Source organism: Bombus flavifrons, chromosome 11 (genome assembly GCF_040668555.2).
Source record: "Bombus flavifrons isolate JBK064 chromosome 11, iyBomFlav1_principal, whole genome shotgun sequence".
NCBI lineage: Eukaryota > Metazoa > Arthropoda > Insecta > Hymenoptera > Apidae > Bombus > Bombus flavifrons.
This window is the reverse complement of record NC_138452.1, coordinates 359,593-376,311: the sequence shown is the minus strand read 5'-3', so window position 1 is coordinate 376,311 and position 16,719 is coordinate 359,593. Positions and strand designations below refer to the sequence as shown.

Below are 16,719 nucleotides of genomic sequence, written 5' to 3'. Positions count from 1 at the left end.
GAAATTAATAATTACGAAGTAGCTATGGCAGTCTTTTCTTCTTTGTAATTGAAAAATTAAGAGCTTTATCAAGGAAATTCGGTTAATCTATGTTATTATCGATGCCTGTCTCATTCGCGATATATTCTTGTTAATGATAGTTTAATCTGTAGAATTTTCTAAAAGTTAGTGCAGGTGAAAACTGCTGGAGATGATCACGTCTTCCGTTTTGTTTTTTTAGAATCAATTTATGGTATCATTGATGCGCCCATCATTCGTGATACATTTTTATTAATGAATTTTTATTTGCAAAATTTTGTTTTAAATTGACGAGAACTGATGGAGATGATGAAAATTCTTCTTTTATTCCTTTTTAGAATTCAGTTAATCGTATGAATCCCAGGGGTCACTGAAAAGACAGGGTCGAAAAATTCCGAATAGCGCGATAGCATTTGTCTTAATCGATTGCGAAAAGAAACAAGCGGCACAATAGAGCTGGTCGTATTTATTACTTTATGAAATACGTCTATATTATTATATATGCGTACTATTAGTTTAAAAATATTTTAAGTTTTGATCAATAAAAATTATTGAGAATATAACAATGAAATACAAATTACTGTCAGTCATCCGTAGCATTCAAATGTACTGGGACTTTTCGACGCAAAATGTGAACAGCGCGATCGCGCTGCTTGGGACTCAAATGGTTAAGTTATGTCGTTACTGGTGTCTACATTATGCATCTACACTTCTGTTATTGTGTTCTTGGTTGTCCAAAATTGATAAAAGTGAGAAGTGATAGAGATTATCATATTTTTGCGCTTGTTTATCAGCAACACTATGTTATTATTTAAGCTAGGCTGCCAGAAATACAGATTTTTAAGTATTGATAAAAAGAACGAGAACAGATGCTTTTTTTTTAACCTTCCTCCGTTTATACCACAATCGTTTCATCGTTATATCAAGAGAGATAGAAACGATTTGACATTTTTATCGTAGAATATTTTATGTAATCGCGATGATCCATATTCGATGTTCACGTAGCATGAAAGCGCATAAATATTGGTAAAAGTAAAGCGACCTGCCTTTCGATCGGTCTAAAAGCATTAACGTTTGAAAAAGAAAACGGTTCTATTTCGAAATCGCGTTTTCCTATACAGTTTTTCTATTTCGTGAGCACGCATGAAAAAGTAAAAGTGGAAGTGCAACACCTCGACGATCGTTCAGTTCGACGAGTAGTTTTTAATTTTTAATTGAAAATATTGTTGCAGTTTCAATGGATTCTGTCTACTAATGCTAACGTAATGATCTATGAAATTAACAATAAGTTTATACCATGGATAATTGAGTCACACTAATCAACAAATTAGTCGTTTGCTTTCTTAAAAAAATTAAACACTATTCACATATTCTGATACTCAAATTATGATTTTTTTTGAAAATGGAATTGACCAGCTTCTGGGCGGTTGAATTATCAACGCGTAGGTAATTGTTGTCACTATTATCGGTAATGTCTTCCTACTTTTTGATTGCTTTTTCATTTTTTGTTTCTACTTTTTGTCATGTAAATTTCATCAGGAATGATAGAGCATTCGAAATATTTATGTTTTACGATTTTTCTGTTGGCCTTAATGAAGCATTCGTGGATGTCTTTCTGTCGTCCTTTCTCTCGAGCGCGTGTACATCGATCAAGGTTCCAAAAGGACACGAACGTCGAAAGTACGATATATGAACAACGCTTTTCTCAGGTTTCATTTTATGAAAATACGACCTTTCGTGCCACTCAATCGCTTTGAGTGTTTGTATAATCGTTTCCAAACTATTTCAATCGCTTCGCGTAATCATTTCCCTGTGATTTTCATGTTATTGAAGAAATGTAGTGAGATTGTAAGTGTTTATTGTGTAAGAGTACACTTACTCTTACACACTACTCACTAGTGTTGAGATGTTAGAGTGTTTAGAGTCGTACAAAAGTAGTCAATGTAGTCGGTGATGACAGTCAAACAATTATGAGACAAATCGTATTGACAAGATGCCTGATCCAAGATGTTTGATGGATAATTTATATCAAGGTCGCAACTTTCATTACTGAAAGATAGAAAAAGCTGTCTCTTAATGTGAAAATTCGTATGGACCAAAATTGATCGACCTTGATCTTGACCGACATAAAGAATCTGCATATATCTATGCACACTCCGTGTCAGGAAATTCTATGCAATAGCAAACATAATTGTCCGGTAAAAACAGAACAGGTAATCTTTGTTAGGTGAGTAGCAAATTTTTTCGTTTAGTTATTTCACAAGGTCTGTTGTGTAAGTATCTTTTTTTACTTACATTCTCACTCAGTAACGAATGATGCCGCCTAATGGGTTCTTAATTACGATATTCATCTATCGTATTTATTCGTTTATTCGTGTTTGGAATTTGAGTTCTAGTATTACACTTATTTCATCCACGAATATATCACAACATCGAACCTTAAAAATAAATTCGGAATCAGCCAAATAAACGTTCATTATTTCCCCTTGTTTTATAGACTGGTATGCACCTATTTCATGTAATTTGAAACGTCCAATTCAAATTGCTAAATCATTCACTGTTTTCCATTCAATTTTACCACTTGAGATTACTTCAAATTACTCTGAGAAACTAATTCAACGTTAATCCTGAGTCTTTTGTCTTTATGAACAGGAAGAAGTCAAGAAGTCACGACTTATTCTAACGGCTTCCTGTAATCGACACTGTATCTCTTGCGTTGTAGCAGGATTGAATCCCTAACAAAAGAGCGCAGAAGTCACCATAAAATTTGTACGAAAAAACAACTTGCCCCTCCAATTCGTCTGTATCCAGGTTTATCGTTTGATACCCCCCTTCTGGCAGCTTTTCCTACTCCCAAGTTGGTAGAAAGTAGCGGCAGCGTGGTACGATCGAATCGGCCCTCTCAGTCCATCAGGAACGTCGGATCACGCGAGATCGAGGGTCGTCGCGGTATCCCCTAATTCACAAACGTGCATACATCGATCCGACGTGCGCCGATCTGCGTTGCAATTTTCCCAGGCTGCTGTAATCGATCGTTCTTCTGCGACAACCGGGTGGTGTTTAAAATTTGAAAGGAAAACCAATTCTGAGTACACTCCCTCTAAGTTGGTCGTAAATAAATACGTAGGTGGATGGTGGTGCTGTGACGTGAATCGTCATACGATTGTCCGTGAACTAATTCATTTTCGGTAAGAGGATGTACATTTGCAATCTTTTTTGTACTTGGGACTTTCTACTCTATTAATTATATTTTAAAGATCGAAGATCACGATAGTGATTTCTTTACTTATATTTCAATGTTTTGAATAATTCTGAAATTTTGCTTATATGTAAAAGTCTTGATTAGAGTTCTAAAGAGGATGAAAGTTTCATACTTTTGAGGGGGAGGGGGAAAGCGTACAATCTCCGTAATTACGTATTTTCAAAAAAAAAAAAAAAAAAAAAGAAAGAAAAGGAAAGTTGTATTATAGGTGTCACATCTGCTTCGGTAGTAAATATAATCGTTAGCTTCATACGATTTCTAGATTAGATCTTTATGATTTTGATAAGTATGGAATAAAATTGCAAAAGGAAACATTAGAAATGAACGGTCGATGATCAATCGGTGATATCCTGATTTACACGGCAGGAATGTCCTTGGGAGGTTCTCTCGATTTACGTTTACTTGCTACCCTACTGTAATTCCTCAACCGGTCTTTCTCCCTGTCATGATTGCATTTGATATGGTTTCCTGCAATGTTGCCGACCGGTTTTCTGTACGTTTCATCGGTCACTTATCTTTGTAATCCCGTTACTAAGAAATTGATATTAGCCAGCATACGATGCCAGTGAGAACGAAATTTTAGAATGAGCTCAGACATTGAGTTCTTTCGCCGTCGTTCCTTGCAAACATTAAAACACACTTGTCCTTTATACATTTTTGATTTCTTATCGATTTTTTAAATCTTTCTTTTATCCTCAAATAGTAAATCTTCAAATTTCATCCATAAGATTTAATTTAAAAAATGTTCATCTTATTCTATATTCGTGAAAATTCAAGATGTAATATTTTAAATTATCCAATCTACATTGCGATTTCACTTAGCTCTAGTTTTACAAATCAGGTTAGATACACGAGGTTCTACGAAGATCATAATCCAGTAAAGTTCCTTTCCACTTGATCGGCTGGTATCTCTGTTTCCTAGAACGTCGGTTCCTCGTCTTTCTTCGTTTCCTCTAGACAATTCTCCACAGGTGAACGACCAGAGTTCTAACTAGAAATCTAGTTACGCGTCACACGTTGCAATTTCACTCTAACCTGTAGACAGTGATACATAACGAAGCCTTGGGACTTGTTTACAGTTGGTTCCGGGGTTGTCTCTCGCATCTCGGCGCTCGAACTCGGTACGATCTCGAACCAGCACGATATTGCCAAGAATTTCCGCGTATAAACCGGAAAGACATGGTACTGTTGTCCGTTCGTGTCACCGGTGGTTCTCCGCGGTGAACCAGGTAGGCTCGTTGATCCAGTCAAATTACTTTCCATTTCATTCGGACGTGTTGTAAACGGACCTTCTTCGAAACATGTTATTCGAGGGAAAAATGCGTGCGTGCAAGTACATTCATCAAGGTCGTGCGAATCATGCAGGTTGTATTGTAGGGATATACGTATATCACGAGAGTTACATAAGCACGAAAATGCAAGAACACATTTAGAAGAGGTCAATGCTTTCTCCTCGTTCGCATATTGTAATATTCCTTGACCTTATGTTTCGTTTTGTTTCTAATAACGAGATTTTGATCAAAGAGGGATAATTGAATTTTTGAGGTTTTAGCTAGGTTGGATGTGGACAAGCGATTTGTTCTCAGGCGTTGTCACGACGAGTATATACGCATTACGAAACAGGAAGCAATACACATATCGCGATAAAATAACTCTGTATGAAATTTTCTATTTTATTACATAAACATATATTAAGTATTTCGTATCGCTTTGAGAATCTGAATTCTCGCAGTTATGTATTCTAACTTTTAAATGTATCATCTAAAAGTTTTAGGTTTCATCTAAATCTTTACTTTTATATAATTAATTGAGTTATAACAATCTCTATTCTCTATCACGATACGTTTTCATAACTTGAAAAGGTGCAATCAACTTTTTGTAATAATGAACATAGATTGCTATTTTATGGGAAATAGCGGTGGACTGACTTACATTTACACTGAGAAGCTCAACTTCATAAATCGTAGTACAGAGAACAATGACGATTATAAACATTGCCTTCTTAAATTTCCTTGTGAAAAATACGCTTACATCGCTATGATTTTCAGTCATTTAAACTAACTGACATAGTTGTCGTTCAGTTTCATTTAGAAAGTGCCAGTTAAGATCTTGACCTTGTCACGTGAAATCGAGAATGTCATAATCTTTAAGTTTCTCGTTTTACTCTTTAAACAGTATTTTTATACCGCTCTAATGCAAGTATGAGCGTCGTAAGCAGCCTCGAGAGGTTTTTTTGTTTAACTTTCAATTCTCGTATTCTTTTTCGTGTACGGAATCTTTGCATTTATTATAGATTTCACTCCAGTTGCATTCTCAACGAACTTTTTTTGATCCTGTCGAAGAGGAATGGAACAACATCTACCATCCTGAAAATTTTCCATGCTATTCAGAATGTTCGTTTACAAGCGACTAATATTCTCGTGCAAAAATATCTTTTATGGCAAAATATATATAAATTGCGCGTAACTCTTTTCAGACGGAAATGAGAATAAGGTGGGAACCGTGTAAACGCTTAACAGGTTTAGGTTATGATTTCACATTTCGCACTTTCCAATGAACGCGAAGTATTACATGACTAGCAACACGATTTGTATTGAAGTAATTCTTGCCATTTCCTCTTAAAGCTGTTCGATAATTACGCGTGCTGTTATAAGCGTTCCCTCTGGTTCATTTTACAAAGAAAGATGGAAACAAAGTGACTTAAAGAGGGGACATAAAATAGCAGCGTTTAATATTTCATGGGTAGAAACATTGCAAGCGAAATTACAAAGCAGTATATTAAATATGTTGTCGACATGCCCAGCATTTTAAATTTTCAAATTATTATTCAAGTGTGGCTTGTAAAAATTATTCTTCATTTTCACCATTCGCCTTTTTTATTTTTTATTTTCGACTCTTGAATCACGATCGTATAATTATTTAGAAATTCCATATGATTTTAATACGCGTCGTTTCCGCAGAATGAGTCAATTGCCTTAATAGACCGAAGGATATAGATTAAATGAGAAATTTCACTTCTGCATCGATTAACGTAATGAACGAGTAAAGATTCGAAGAAGTGAAAAAGAGCAAAAACAGGAACATAGGCAATAACTGGCATTAGAGGGAGGCCTTTCTTTACTCACTTTATTCATTGAAACGAGCTTATGGAATTAATTTTATATTATCGACCTGACTAATAATTTTCACGCACTCGTCAATTATGTATTATTTAATTATCTTTTCAACGAATATAGAGCAGGTCTTTTTGATTGCATCTAAAACATACAGAATTGTAATATAGGAATGTAAATATAGGACTACATGTGTCAGAGAATGCTTGAATGCCAGCGTGAAATATAGATCGTCAAGCTAATAGTTCGTTGACTATAGTAGATACGTGCAAAATCTTTTCATAAGTATTTTTAAATTAGATACATTGTACATATAAGCTGTTGATGAATAGAAATTTCTACTCATTTTATTGCTTTTCTTGAGATATATAAGGATACTTTATATTCACAAAAGTACATATGTATGTAGTGTGTATGTTTATATACATCCAAATATAATATCCAAATCATGTACATGTTTTGATGGACTTGAGGAATTTCTATATCTATAAAGAATATTTATAAAAAAGAAATGTGACAGGAAAGGAGGAGTAAGGAGGAGGTTATAAGATAGAAAAGGAGGAAAGGAAAGGATGTAGGAAATGCACACCTACTTTTGTTCCTGCTAATGATAATTCCTACCTAACTTTTAATTAATTGATCCTAGAAATTCCGTCATATTGAATCAAACTTAAGTTGCCTTTCGCAATCCGAAATTGCAATTTTATCTCTTTAATTAGATTTCAATTTCATTATAGACGCAGTATATATGTAGGTGTACGAAGTACAGGTTGTCTTTGTATAAGTTAAGTCAGACATACCGATCCCAGGTAATGAAATCCAATAAATTTATCCTACCTATTTCCTACTTTCGCGCAGATCGAACGCGACTACTCGCGTAACAATTTCACAAATTTTGTATAGCGAACTATCGTATTACTTATGTTCCTGCTTCACTGTCAATGGCAACGAAAATGGTTGCTCGCGTTCTTGCAATCCTTTTTCGCCCGCGCGATACCGATAAAAATAAAAATAGCTGACAAGAAGAAAGCGTAGCGGACATAGTTTCAGGAGCAATGCGTCACTTGATCGATTGAAACTCTTTTTTTTTATTAATATTCACTTTCCAAGAATAGGAGGTGAAACTTCAAAGAATTTGCAAAAGACTTTTGACATTGCCTGATTTTTGAACCGAATTTTCAACACGCCATTGCATTAATTTAAATTCCTTTTTATTTGATAAATTTACATTTTTTTAAAACGAGTCGATATTGGTTCATTTTTAACCGTTGTATATTACTTCTCTTTATATTCGTCATGCTTCGGTCTTTCAATTTTGGACTTTTCGAAACGATTATCAAAACACGAGAGTCTCAATCGAGTTTGATTTACTTTTATATTAAAACATACTTATTATGTATATTTACAGTGTATACAACTGATTATCAATCTAGTATGTATACATCTCAGTATGTTAATAGATCGATAATTAATTTACTCGAGTGTAATCCACGGATGTAAATTCTTTGATAATATTCATGACTTTTTTCTTAGATTATTCATCTTTTGAATAACGCGCTTGGAAATGATTGCTATTGAAATATATGTAACCCATTAACACACAATACAATGTTTCGGAAGAGTCAATTATTTTTTACTCGTCTATCAATATCCGCGTGCTTCTAAATTAATAGATAAATTTCTCATGCAATCACCGTTCTAAAACCTAAGGATTACAATTTGAACAGAATTTGACTCTTGAGGTATGGCATTTAATTCAATGTTTTGAACAATTTATTTCCTAATTCAATGAGTATAAGAATGAGTATACGTAAGTAGTTGGTTGGTAAGTCTCTTTGTTTACTTCTTACTTATATTACAGCAGCATGCTTGCAGTTAATTTGTTGTTTATGTGCATGGAATTTCGTTCCTTCCATCAAAATGCGTATATGCAAAACGTACGATCGCGGATCAAATGGGAGATCACAATTGTCATGCGATTGTTCAATCGGGATTTGATTAGAAATGAAACGAAGGATGTCAACGTGTTTACTTGATTGAATAGGAATGTGTATGTAGATGTTTCCTTTAGCAATTTTGTACAGTCGCGTCAGAGTGATTAATCTGTTAAAATGTTAAATCCAGAAGAACATAACGTGAATCTCTCAGAAAACAAACTGATCGCCTTTACTTTTTCAATTCCAATATTCGAATACATGGTTAGTACCCAATATCTAAAAAAATAAGTAATTTACTTCTGCAAGTTTCTTAATTACAAGGAAACAAATACAAATAATTGTAAATTTTAAGATAGATTTCAAACAATAATTTTTGTGGAATAAACAAAGATATTTGTGAAATTGACCTGCACTGAGTTCTATGTTATATCGGTTTGCTTCCTCTTAAACTGAATGTCTTAAATGAGCCAAATAATCGAACCGATTTTCGATCTCCTTAAACTTTTCTTTTCCTTCCAAGATTCTCGCTTTCTTTCCTTTCGAACATTTCCAAAATTTCCAGGATGACTTCGTAACATTTTCGCAACGTTTTGCAGACGTATTTATCGTCGTCGTCGATCGTAACGTTGCAAGAGATTATATTGTGCGTCCACGGAACGAGGTTACGAAACCTCCGCGAAGATAAATCGCGAAACGCCGTGAAACATGGTCATCGCGAGGCAGAAAGTTAAGTCTTACATGATCTCAATTCTTAAAAGCAGGTAGTTAAATACGCACAAAATATATAACCAAGGATCGTTATTTCAAAAATGATCTTATTTGTAAGAAGTCAGCTGATCTGTGGCGCTGGCATAATTCCGAGCGCGTGAGATACGCAAGGAAAAAACGAGGCAAATACAAGGGAAAGGTGCATGGGTCGCGGTTATGAATTTCCATTTCGCGTTCTCTGGTTTAGCGACCGCAAATTTTCGAAGCGTAACTTCACCGTTTCCGTTAGAACGAACGTATGATGGTTGTTTTCTATCAAGCGAATAACGAGGTCTATATGCCAAAGTTGAGTCAGCAATAAATATCGTCTGACGATTCTATGTTGCGAAATGAGTCATATTTTATGGGGATAACGTTAAGCATGTCGCTACTCGTATTATTTTACTCGTATAACTTGCAAGAGACAAATGTTTGTAAATGTAAAATCGTTCCGATGCAAATAATGTGCACTACCTGAATGCAAACGATGCATATTTTGCAGTTTTCAACATGCGTTACATGCTTCATGAATGTTATTTGTAAGAAGTGTTGAAAATGTTCCAGGAATTAAATTATTGTAATAGATGTTACAAGTTTTGTCTTTTAACTTGTTGAAACATCGTGATGGATTTCGTTTCTTGCTATTCAAAATTGATTACTTCTTTAGCGTAAACCTCGCGTCGAGTACGTACTTGTCTGTTGACGACGAAAACAAATGTTATTACACCGTTATATTATTTTGACCATTGTTTTGGTTGAATTGTGGTCTAATTATCAATTGTTTCTTATTAATGAATTTTAGCATATTATGAAGTTTATCATTTCAAATTTTATCCTTAATGATGGGTAGCAGTTCATAATTACTATGAGGTATATTATTATATCGGATAGTTTATACTATCTCATATGCGTTGAACAGGAAAATCAGAAAAGTTTGTTTTTTATAAAGAAAAATATGTCAGTTAAAATTCGTAGTTACAACTATAAATTATTTTTTCTTTCTATAATCCCATACTTATTTCTACTTATTATTTAAAAACAATTATATAATACAAGGAGTATCGTGTGACTTTCGCTACTACTATGAACTATGAATCATGCTATAGACCCCACGATATAAGACCATCTATGACCACATCGCTAATATGCAAGCGAATAATCGATTAATCGATTACACTATCGACTAATATGCAAGCTTCTCAGGGAATGTGCCCGGATAAAGGAAGACTCGAAATCAAAAGTACGACGGCCGCGATTCGAGCAGACCGCGCCGTGTTGGAAACCGGTTTCTGCATTTTCTGAGGCAGCATGTGACACAGAAACGAGACGGGTTGACGAGAAGATGAACTGGTGACATACATCTCGAGACGTTCATAATCGTAGTGTAACCAACAGTCATACCAGACTTGTCTTTGATGTCCACTGAACTTTAATTAAAAGTCTCTTGTTTCCTTACTCCCACTTTTCACGTGATTTGCACTTCAGCATGCTTTTAATGAGAACGAGACATTTAGAATCAATCTGAAGATTGATGAGTTGATAAGCTATTCGCCTGTTTGTGATTAAACGCTTAACTATGGCTATATTATGCCTAACTATCTCTTTCTTAATTAACCGAATAAATTAAGAGCGACTGCTCCGATATGCAGGAAGCGGTGTGCAGTAAATATCGCTGCGGGTTATTTTTCCACTTTATTTTTCGCTTTATCATTGCACGCATTCTGGTAGAATGTCGTAGTTATAAAATTAGATTAGTTATTACGTATATGCATAATTATCATCACGATCATCATTTATTGCCTGCTATCCCCTTTACAGATCTTACACACCGTTCATGGTACTTTAAATCGTCATATATCACCACCAGTTGTAAATCATCTAAATCATGAGTAACTATGATAAAATACTTAATCCATCACAGATGATTATAAATCATTCAAATCATTGTTGTTATAATTATAATAATGGGTAACTCTCACTTTGGATCAATCAGTCGATGTTTTAATAATTGCGTAAAAAATAAATACAAATCAGGAAGGATTACGAAATTGTATAATGATGAAAACTGTATATATATATATATCGATTACGCGAGAGGCAGAGATATTTGTTGTTGAAAGAATAGATTTACCACGGTTCTTGATTTTAGAACGACAATTTATTAGCGGTTGTCCAACGTCAATTCGAAATGCCATTTATTTCCACGATGATTATAACACATGATAGGAACAAGTAATGAGATTACGGTTTGAAGGATAATGTATGAATTCTTCGTTCTCGTACTATGTATAAATTTCTATATATTCTATGTAGAAGTAAAATGTTGAAATACTGATGAGCGAAAAGTACGAGTCAAAAGATGTCCATTTCAATGCATTTTATTTAAGAAATAAATTATTTACAAATGATTTACTTAATATTTGACAGTATCAAATAATAATAGAACATTAATCTGTATAAAGAGCGAGTCATAAGATATTTTTTGAATAAGTTCGGGTCTCAAAATAAAACAGAGACGCGATTACCTAATTAGCAATAAGTGTACAAATAAGTCTCAAAATATATTTTGAAAAATTAATTATTTCTAATGTTTTTATTTTTATGATTTCTAATAATGATAGAAAAGAACGGATAAGAATACTTAATAATAGAAAATAAATAAGGGATAATAGTTTGCGGTTAATAATTTCGCTAGTACTAAGAAATGTGGTAAGGTACTTAGACTTGTGTATGACATTTTTATAGAGAAATATTCGTATATTTGACTGTTTATGAAGCTCAGTGTGTATCAATTACTATCATTCATGATCGTCCTATTTAAATGTTAAAATCAAACTAAAGCGATCTACAAAGTGAGAATTTTCCTGGTCGTATTCTTAATCATATTCTCCTGCGGTCGATTACCATTATTATATTCTGCTGGCCATAGAATGGCTCTGCTAACTGCTGCATATTTATTCCATGAATAACGAGTTCCAAAGTGTTACTTGTTAATGATGTTATTGTTTGCATATCTAATGCTAAATAAAGTTGTATTTTATATAAGAACGTAAACAATGATATATTTTCCTCGAATGTTATAAACAGATCTACATATTTTTTTGAGTAACCGCCAGGATTTTTTCGTAACTGCTACCCTGATTTATTTAACGGTGTCTGAAGAATTCTGCGGTCCATACTATTTAACATGGCAATATCATCCATCTGTACGTCGGAATTATATGATAATTAATTATGCTATTTGAATAATCATGTAATTTAATGAGTCTATATGTAAAGCAATTCGCGCTATTAGTTTGCAACGTTTTTCTTGTAAGCGATAAGTATGAGGAAAAATTGAAAGAGGAAAAAGATGGATGATTTAAAATGTACTGCATATTGACAATATCATCCTCGCAAGCGAAAAAATACATATACAAAATGTGCATTTTGTAGCTGCACTATTTTTTAACATGATCTTCCTTGTTTTAGCATATATTGAATGCTCTCGTCGTTCCGTGCAAAAAAGTATTCAGGTAAATTGATTAGTTTAAGAGATACTTTAACTTTAATTCTGTAGAATATCATACGAAGAGCAAGGTAAGACGCAACGTAGTACTCTTGTATTTTCGTTTTCTTTGTCTTACATATGATAAATTCTACAAAATTAAAGTTAAAGCACCTTTTAAACTAATCAGTTTTCGACCAATACTTCTTTTTCGTAGAATAATGAGAGGATCTGATGTATGCAAAAAAAAGAAAGGTCTCAATTTTAAAAATAGTGCAACTGCAAAAATGCACATGCGAACATGTTGTTTACTTTGAACTATTCAACTTTTCCTATTTCATTTTTTTCATCGTGCTTATCATTTATGATAGAAACGTTGGGAACTAATATGAACGTGAATACCCTGTATATAGAATGTATATCAACCTGTATATTGTACATGAGGAAAATAAAACCCACTGATTGATATTTCCAGAAAATATTACAGTTCCGAACATTTTTCCGGAGCGTATAAAAGTCGATGAAAAAAGACAGGCTGTTTACGAACTAGTGCAAGTCATTACTAGGTAGTATTGGAAGGAAATTGCAACATGTAATAGAATGGTTCGTATCTCGGAATGCGAGAAAAAAAACATGAATGTCAAGTTAATACGAATATGCAAACGATCTAATCAGTTACGATAATTATAAACACAGTCGAATAACATTCTATTAATTATATCAATCGATGTTTTTTTACTTGATATTACATACAAATCGTAAAAAACGACATTATGATGGAGCCTTACGAGAAAACAAAGTAATTCACTGATGCGTAGTTTCTTTCTAATGAAACCGATCATCGTTTATGTAATTACCGCTGACATAAGTAACTATGAGCGTTGTGAATTTTCCAAAAGGATTTACCATAAATTTAAAAAAATTCCTAAGGATATTCAGTTTCTTCTTATGCACCAATTAATGAACGATGCTGGATTATTTTGAGTTGTGACATTTTCGAGATACATGTGCGATACGTTAGTCGATCTTTGTTAATCCACTTGTTCGATTAAGTATGCAGGATGAAATTTCTTCAAAAAAGATAATGACAGAGCACGCTGCTCGTGTACTAGATAACTAGATAACTGTTTCTGCAGGCGATTTCTTGGATAGAGGTTTTATACGTCGGAAATGTGTTCAAGAAATAGGAATGTCGTTAACTGTATCAAGCATTTACAGAATTAACTAGGATTTTATAAAGCAGTGTACATGAAATTGCTCCTCAAACAATGGTACTTAACAGAAGAAAATTCTATTAAAAGGTCCCGTGTAATTTTTGCTATTATTCGCAAATGAAAAGAAGAATTATTATTACTTTTTGATAGAGCACTAAGTCATTGTCAAGTGTATGAATATAAAATCATATAAAAGACAAAATACAATAAATATAAAATTAATATAATTCGTTGAGAATGAACAAGGTTCGGTTAATTTATTTAATGAAAGGTTGCCTTTGGTTCTTCGTATGAGCGATGGTCGATTACTGTAATTGCATCAGTTTATCTTTTTTTTTCCTCCGACTCACCGTATCGCAGTGAAAATCCACGCTCTCCCCCATTACCATTCCCCAAGAATCGTTCGAAAATATCGAATCTCTTAGAACTCGTGATTCGCTTGTCGATGGTTAAACTGCAGGCCTAGTAAAAGCGATCGAGGACAAACCGTTTAAGTTTTACCATCGTTTGTGGCTTTGAAGAAAGTAGACCAACATGTTTAAAGTGTCCTTGCTTAAACTATCATTCTTGACATATTCTTTGACGGAAAATTTGTTTGACCGTTACGTTCTATTCCATTTGTTTCGAGAGGAAAAGGTTGATCGTAATTTTACGAGCGATCATAAAATTACATTCGAACGGTCTTGGGGTTTGAAACGGTCGTTTAAGTAGACAATCAAATAGACTTCTATACTAAACAGACTCTAAATAAGCAGCTACAGGTATACTAAATGAAAACACTTTATTTTAAAATCTTATTGTAGTAGCCAATATAAAATAAGAATGGATGGAGAGTTTAAACTAAAAATGTAAAAGCGACTTCATCTATCTTGCCTGTAATTCCTGTATGAACAGCAATGTCTATGAGCTAGAAGTAGAAAAAAAATAAGGTAGCAAAAAATAGCACGATATTTATCTATATGATGGAATATTGCCATTGGGCGAACAGTTTAAATATTGTCATTAATGACTGCGAAATCGAGCGTGCCACTGTTTTCTCTTCTTTTCCATCATGCACCGAAACGTGCAATGTAGGATCGGAACCGGTTCATATGTAGATTACGAGGGAGAATGTAGATTTGTGCAATCGATCGATCTGCTTGCGCAACTAGATATCACGAAATGAAGTAAACAACTCAAAAACTAAAATTGATTGCTGCTACATATTGTGGTTAAAGCTAATTATCATTATTTAGATATTAATTTTTCTTCTTCTTTATTCTTTTATTTTGATGCTTCAACAATAAGATAGATAATAGCAATTTCTAGATATACATTGTCACCGTAATTTTTCATGCTTATCGCAGTTTTTAAATTAATTGTTAATAGTAGAAACACATTTTTCCGAATGGTTTTCTAAAGAAGATATAATGTACTAAAACATGACGTCAGTTTTACACATATATAAACAAATATATTATACATATTATATATATTAATAACTTACTATAATATATTACAGTGTATATAGACTGTGCACGAAAGGGTCAACTTTTGTTTCTAATAAAAGAACAAAATAATATTTGAAATCTTACACAATCTTATGAAACAATTGTTATCAGTTTCAGTTGTTTTAGTCGAGCTTCCAATGAATATGAGCAGCGCACCTCACATCGATAGGATGTCAAATATCTACAACAACTCAATGGTTCGATTTTATCACTACGTGTTTCACGATCTATCGGGTAAGAAATAATATCTTTTTTCAATGATTATTTTCTTTGATTCTCCTGTTGTATATTAATTCCCTTTTTTAGATCCTCGGACAAGAGATTGGTTCCTCATACCATCACCGGTACCTGGTGCTAGTATTATAATCGGTTATTTGTATTTCATCCTATCTTGGGGTCCGAGACATATGGAGCACAGAAAACCATACCAATTAAAGAAAATTCTAGTCTTCTACAACTTCCTGCAAGTTCTCCTCAGCTTTTGGCTATTTTACGAAGGTCTGGACGCAGCTTGGCTTCGAAAGTACAGTTGGAAGTGTCAACCTGTTGACTATTCTAACTCGCCAGACGCACTTAGAGTATTATTACCATTCCTAATTTCCATTTGACTCTTATTGTGTATTTTACTTTTCAACTTTAACTAAATATAAATTTATCGTAGGTAGCCAGAGGCGTATATATTTATTTTTTGGCGAAGCTGTCGGAACTTCTAGACACAATATTCTTCGTTCTAAGAAAGAAAGAGAGCCAAATCACATTCCTCCATTTGTATCATCACACTGTAATGCCGATGGCCTCTTGGGGCGCTACCAAATATTATCCGGGTGGACATGGCACATTTATAGGTAAAGTTTACGTTTCCTTAATACATTGGAAATCAGTGTATTTTAACAAGACTGCCGCTAATAGTTAAATGGCTTCTGCAGTTGTAATTAATTTGCATTTCATTAAATCGACAGTTCTGGCTATAAATACTCATTTTTTACTCGATTTTAGAATCAGCCATTATTTTATACCTCAAACAATTTACAATTCAGTTTCCAACCGAGCGACTGTTTTTAAAAATATAATGTTTTAAGTTAATATATATATATTTTTTTTTGCCTTTTATAATTTTAGTTGGTATATTACCTGATAGATCCTCAGATTCGAACTAATGGAAAGGTATTACGCAACTTAGTGTCCGAGTACCGATCTCGAACGAATTAATATTAAAACATTACATTCTCATTCTTCACTTAATTACGGCCAGATCGTTTTCTTCCAGGCGTTGTTAATAGTTTCGTGCACATTATCATGTACACGTACTACTTGCTAGCTGCACTACTACCTCAGTACCAGAAATATCTATGGTGGAAGAAATACATCACGACTCTCCAAATGGTGAACATCTTTCCTCTATGCGTTATTTTTCATGTTTACTCTGAGTTTTCTAAATAGCCGTAAATACC

General features: G+C 33.7%; 1 protein-coding gene across 3 annotated transcripts in view; it reads left to right on the top strand.

The window, feature by feature from the left end:
• Positions 1-16,719, top strand: part of sit (stuck in traffic) — a 52,624-nt gene that overhangs the window by 32,066 nt on the left and 3,839 nt on the right. The window contains exons 2-6 of one of the 3 annotated variants that reach the window (XM_069122739.1): positions 10,281-10,427; positions 15,386-15,502; positions 15,575-15,846; positions 15,930-16,113; positions 16,536-16,651. In XM_069122739.1, the coding sequence (XP_068978840.1) occupies positions 15,406-15,502; positions 15,575-15,846; positions 15,930-16,113; positions 16,536-16,651 (669 nt within the window). In that variant the 5' untranslated portion in view covers positions 10,281-10,427; positions 15,386-15,405. Of the gene's footprint in view, positions 1-3,012; positions 3,207-10,280; positions 10,428-15,385; positions 15,503-15,574; positions 15,847-15,929; positions 16,114-16,535; positions 16,652-16,719 lie in introns of those variants that run through there. The other 2 variants (XM_069122740.1, XM_069122738.1) reach the window with 2 other exon arrangements.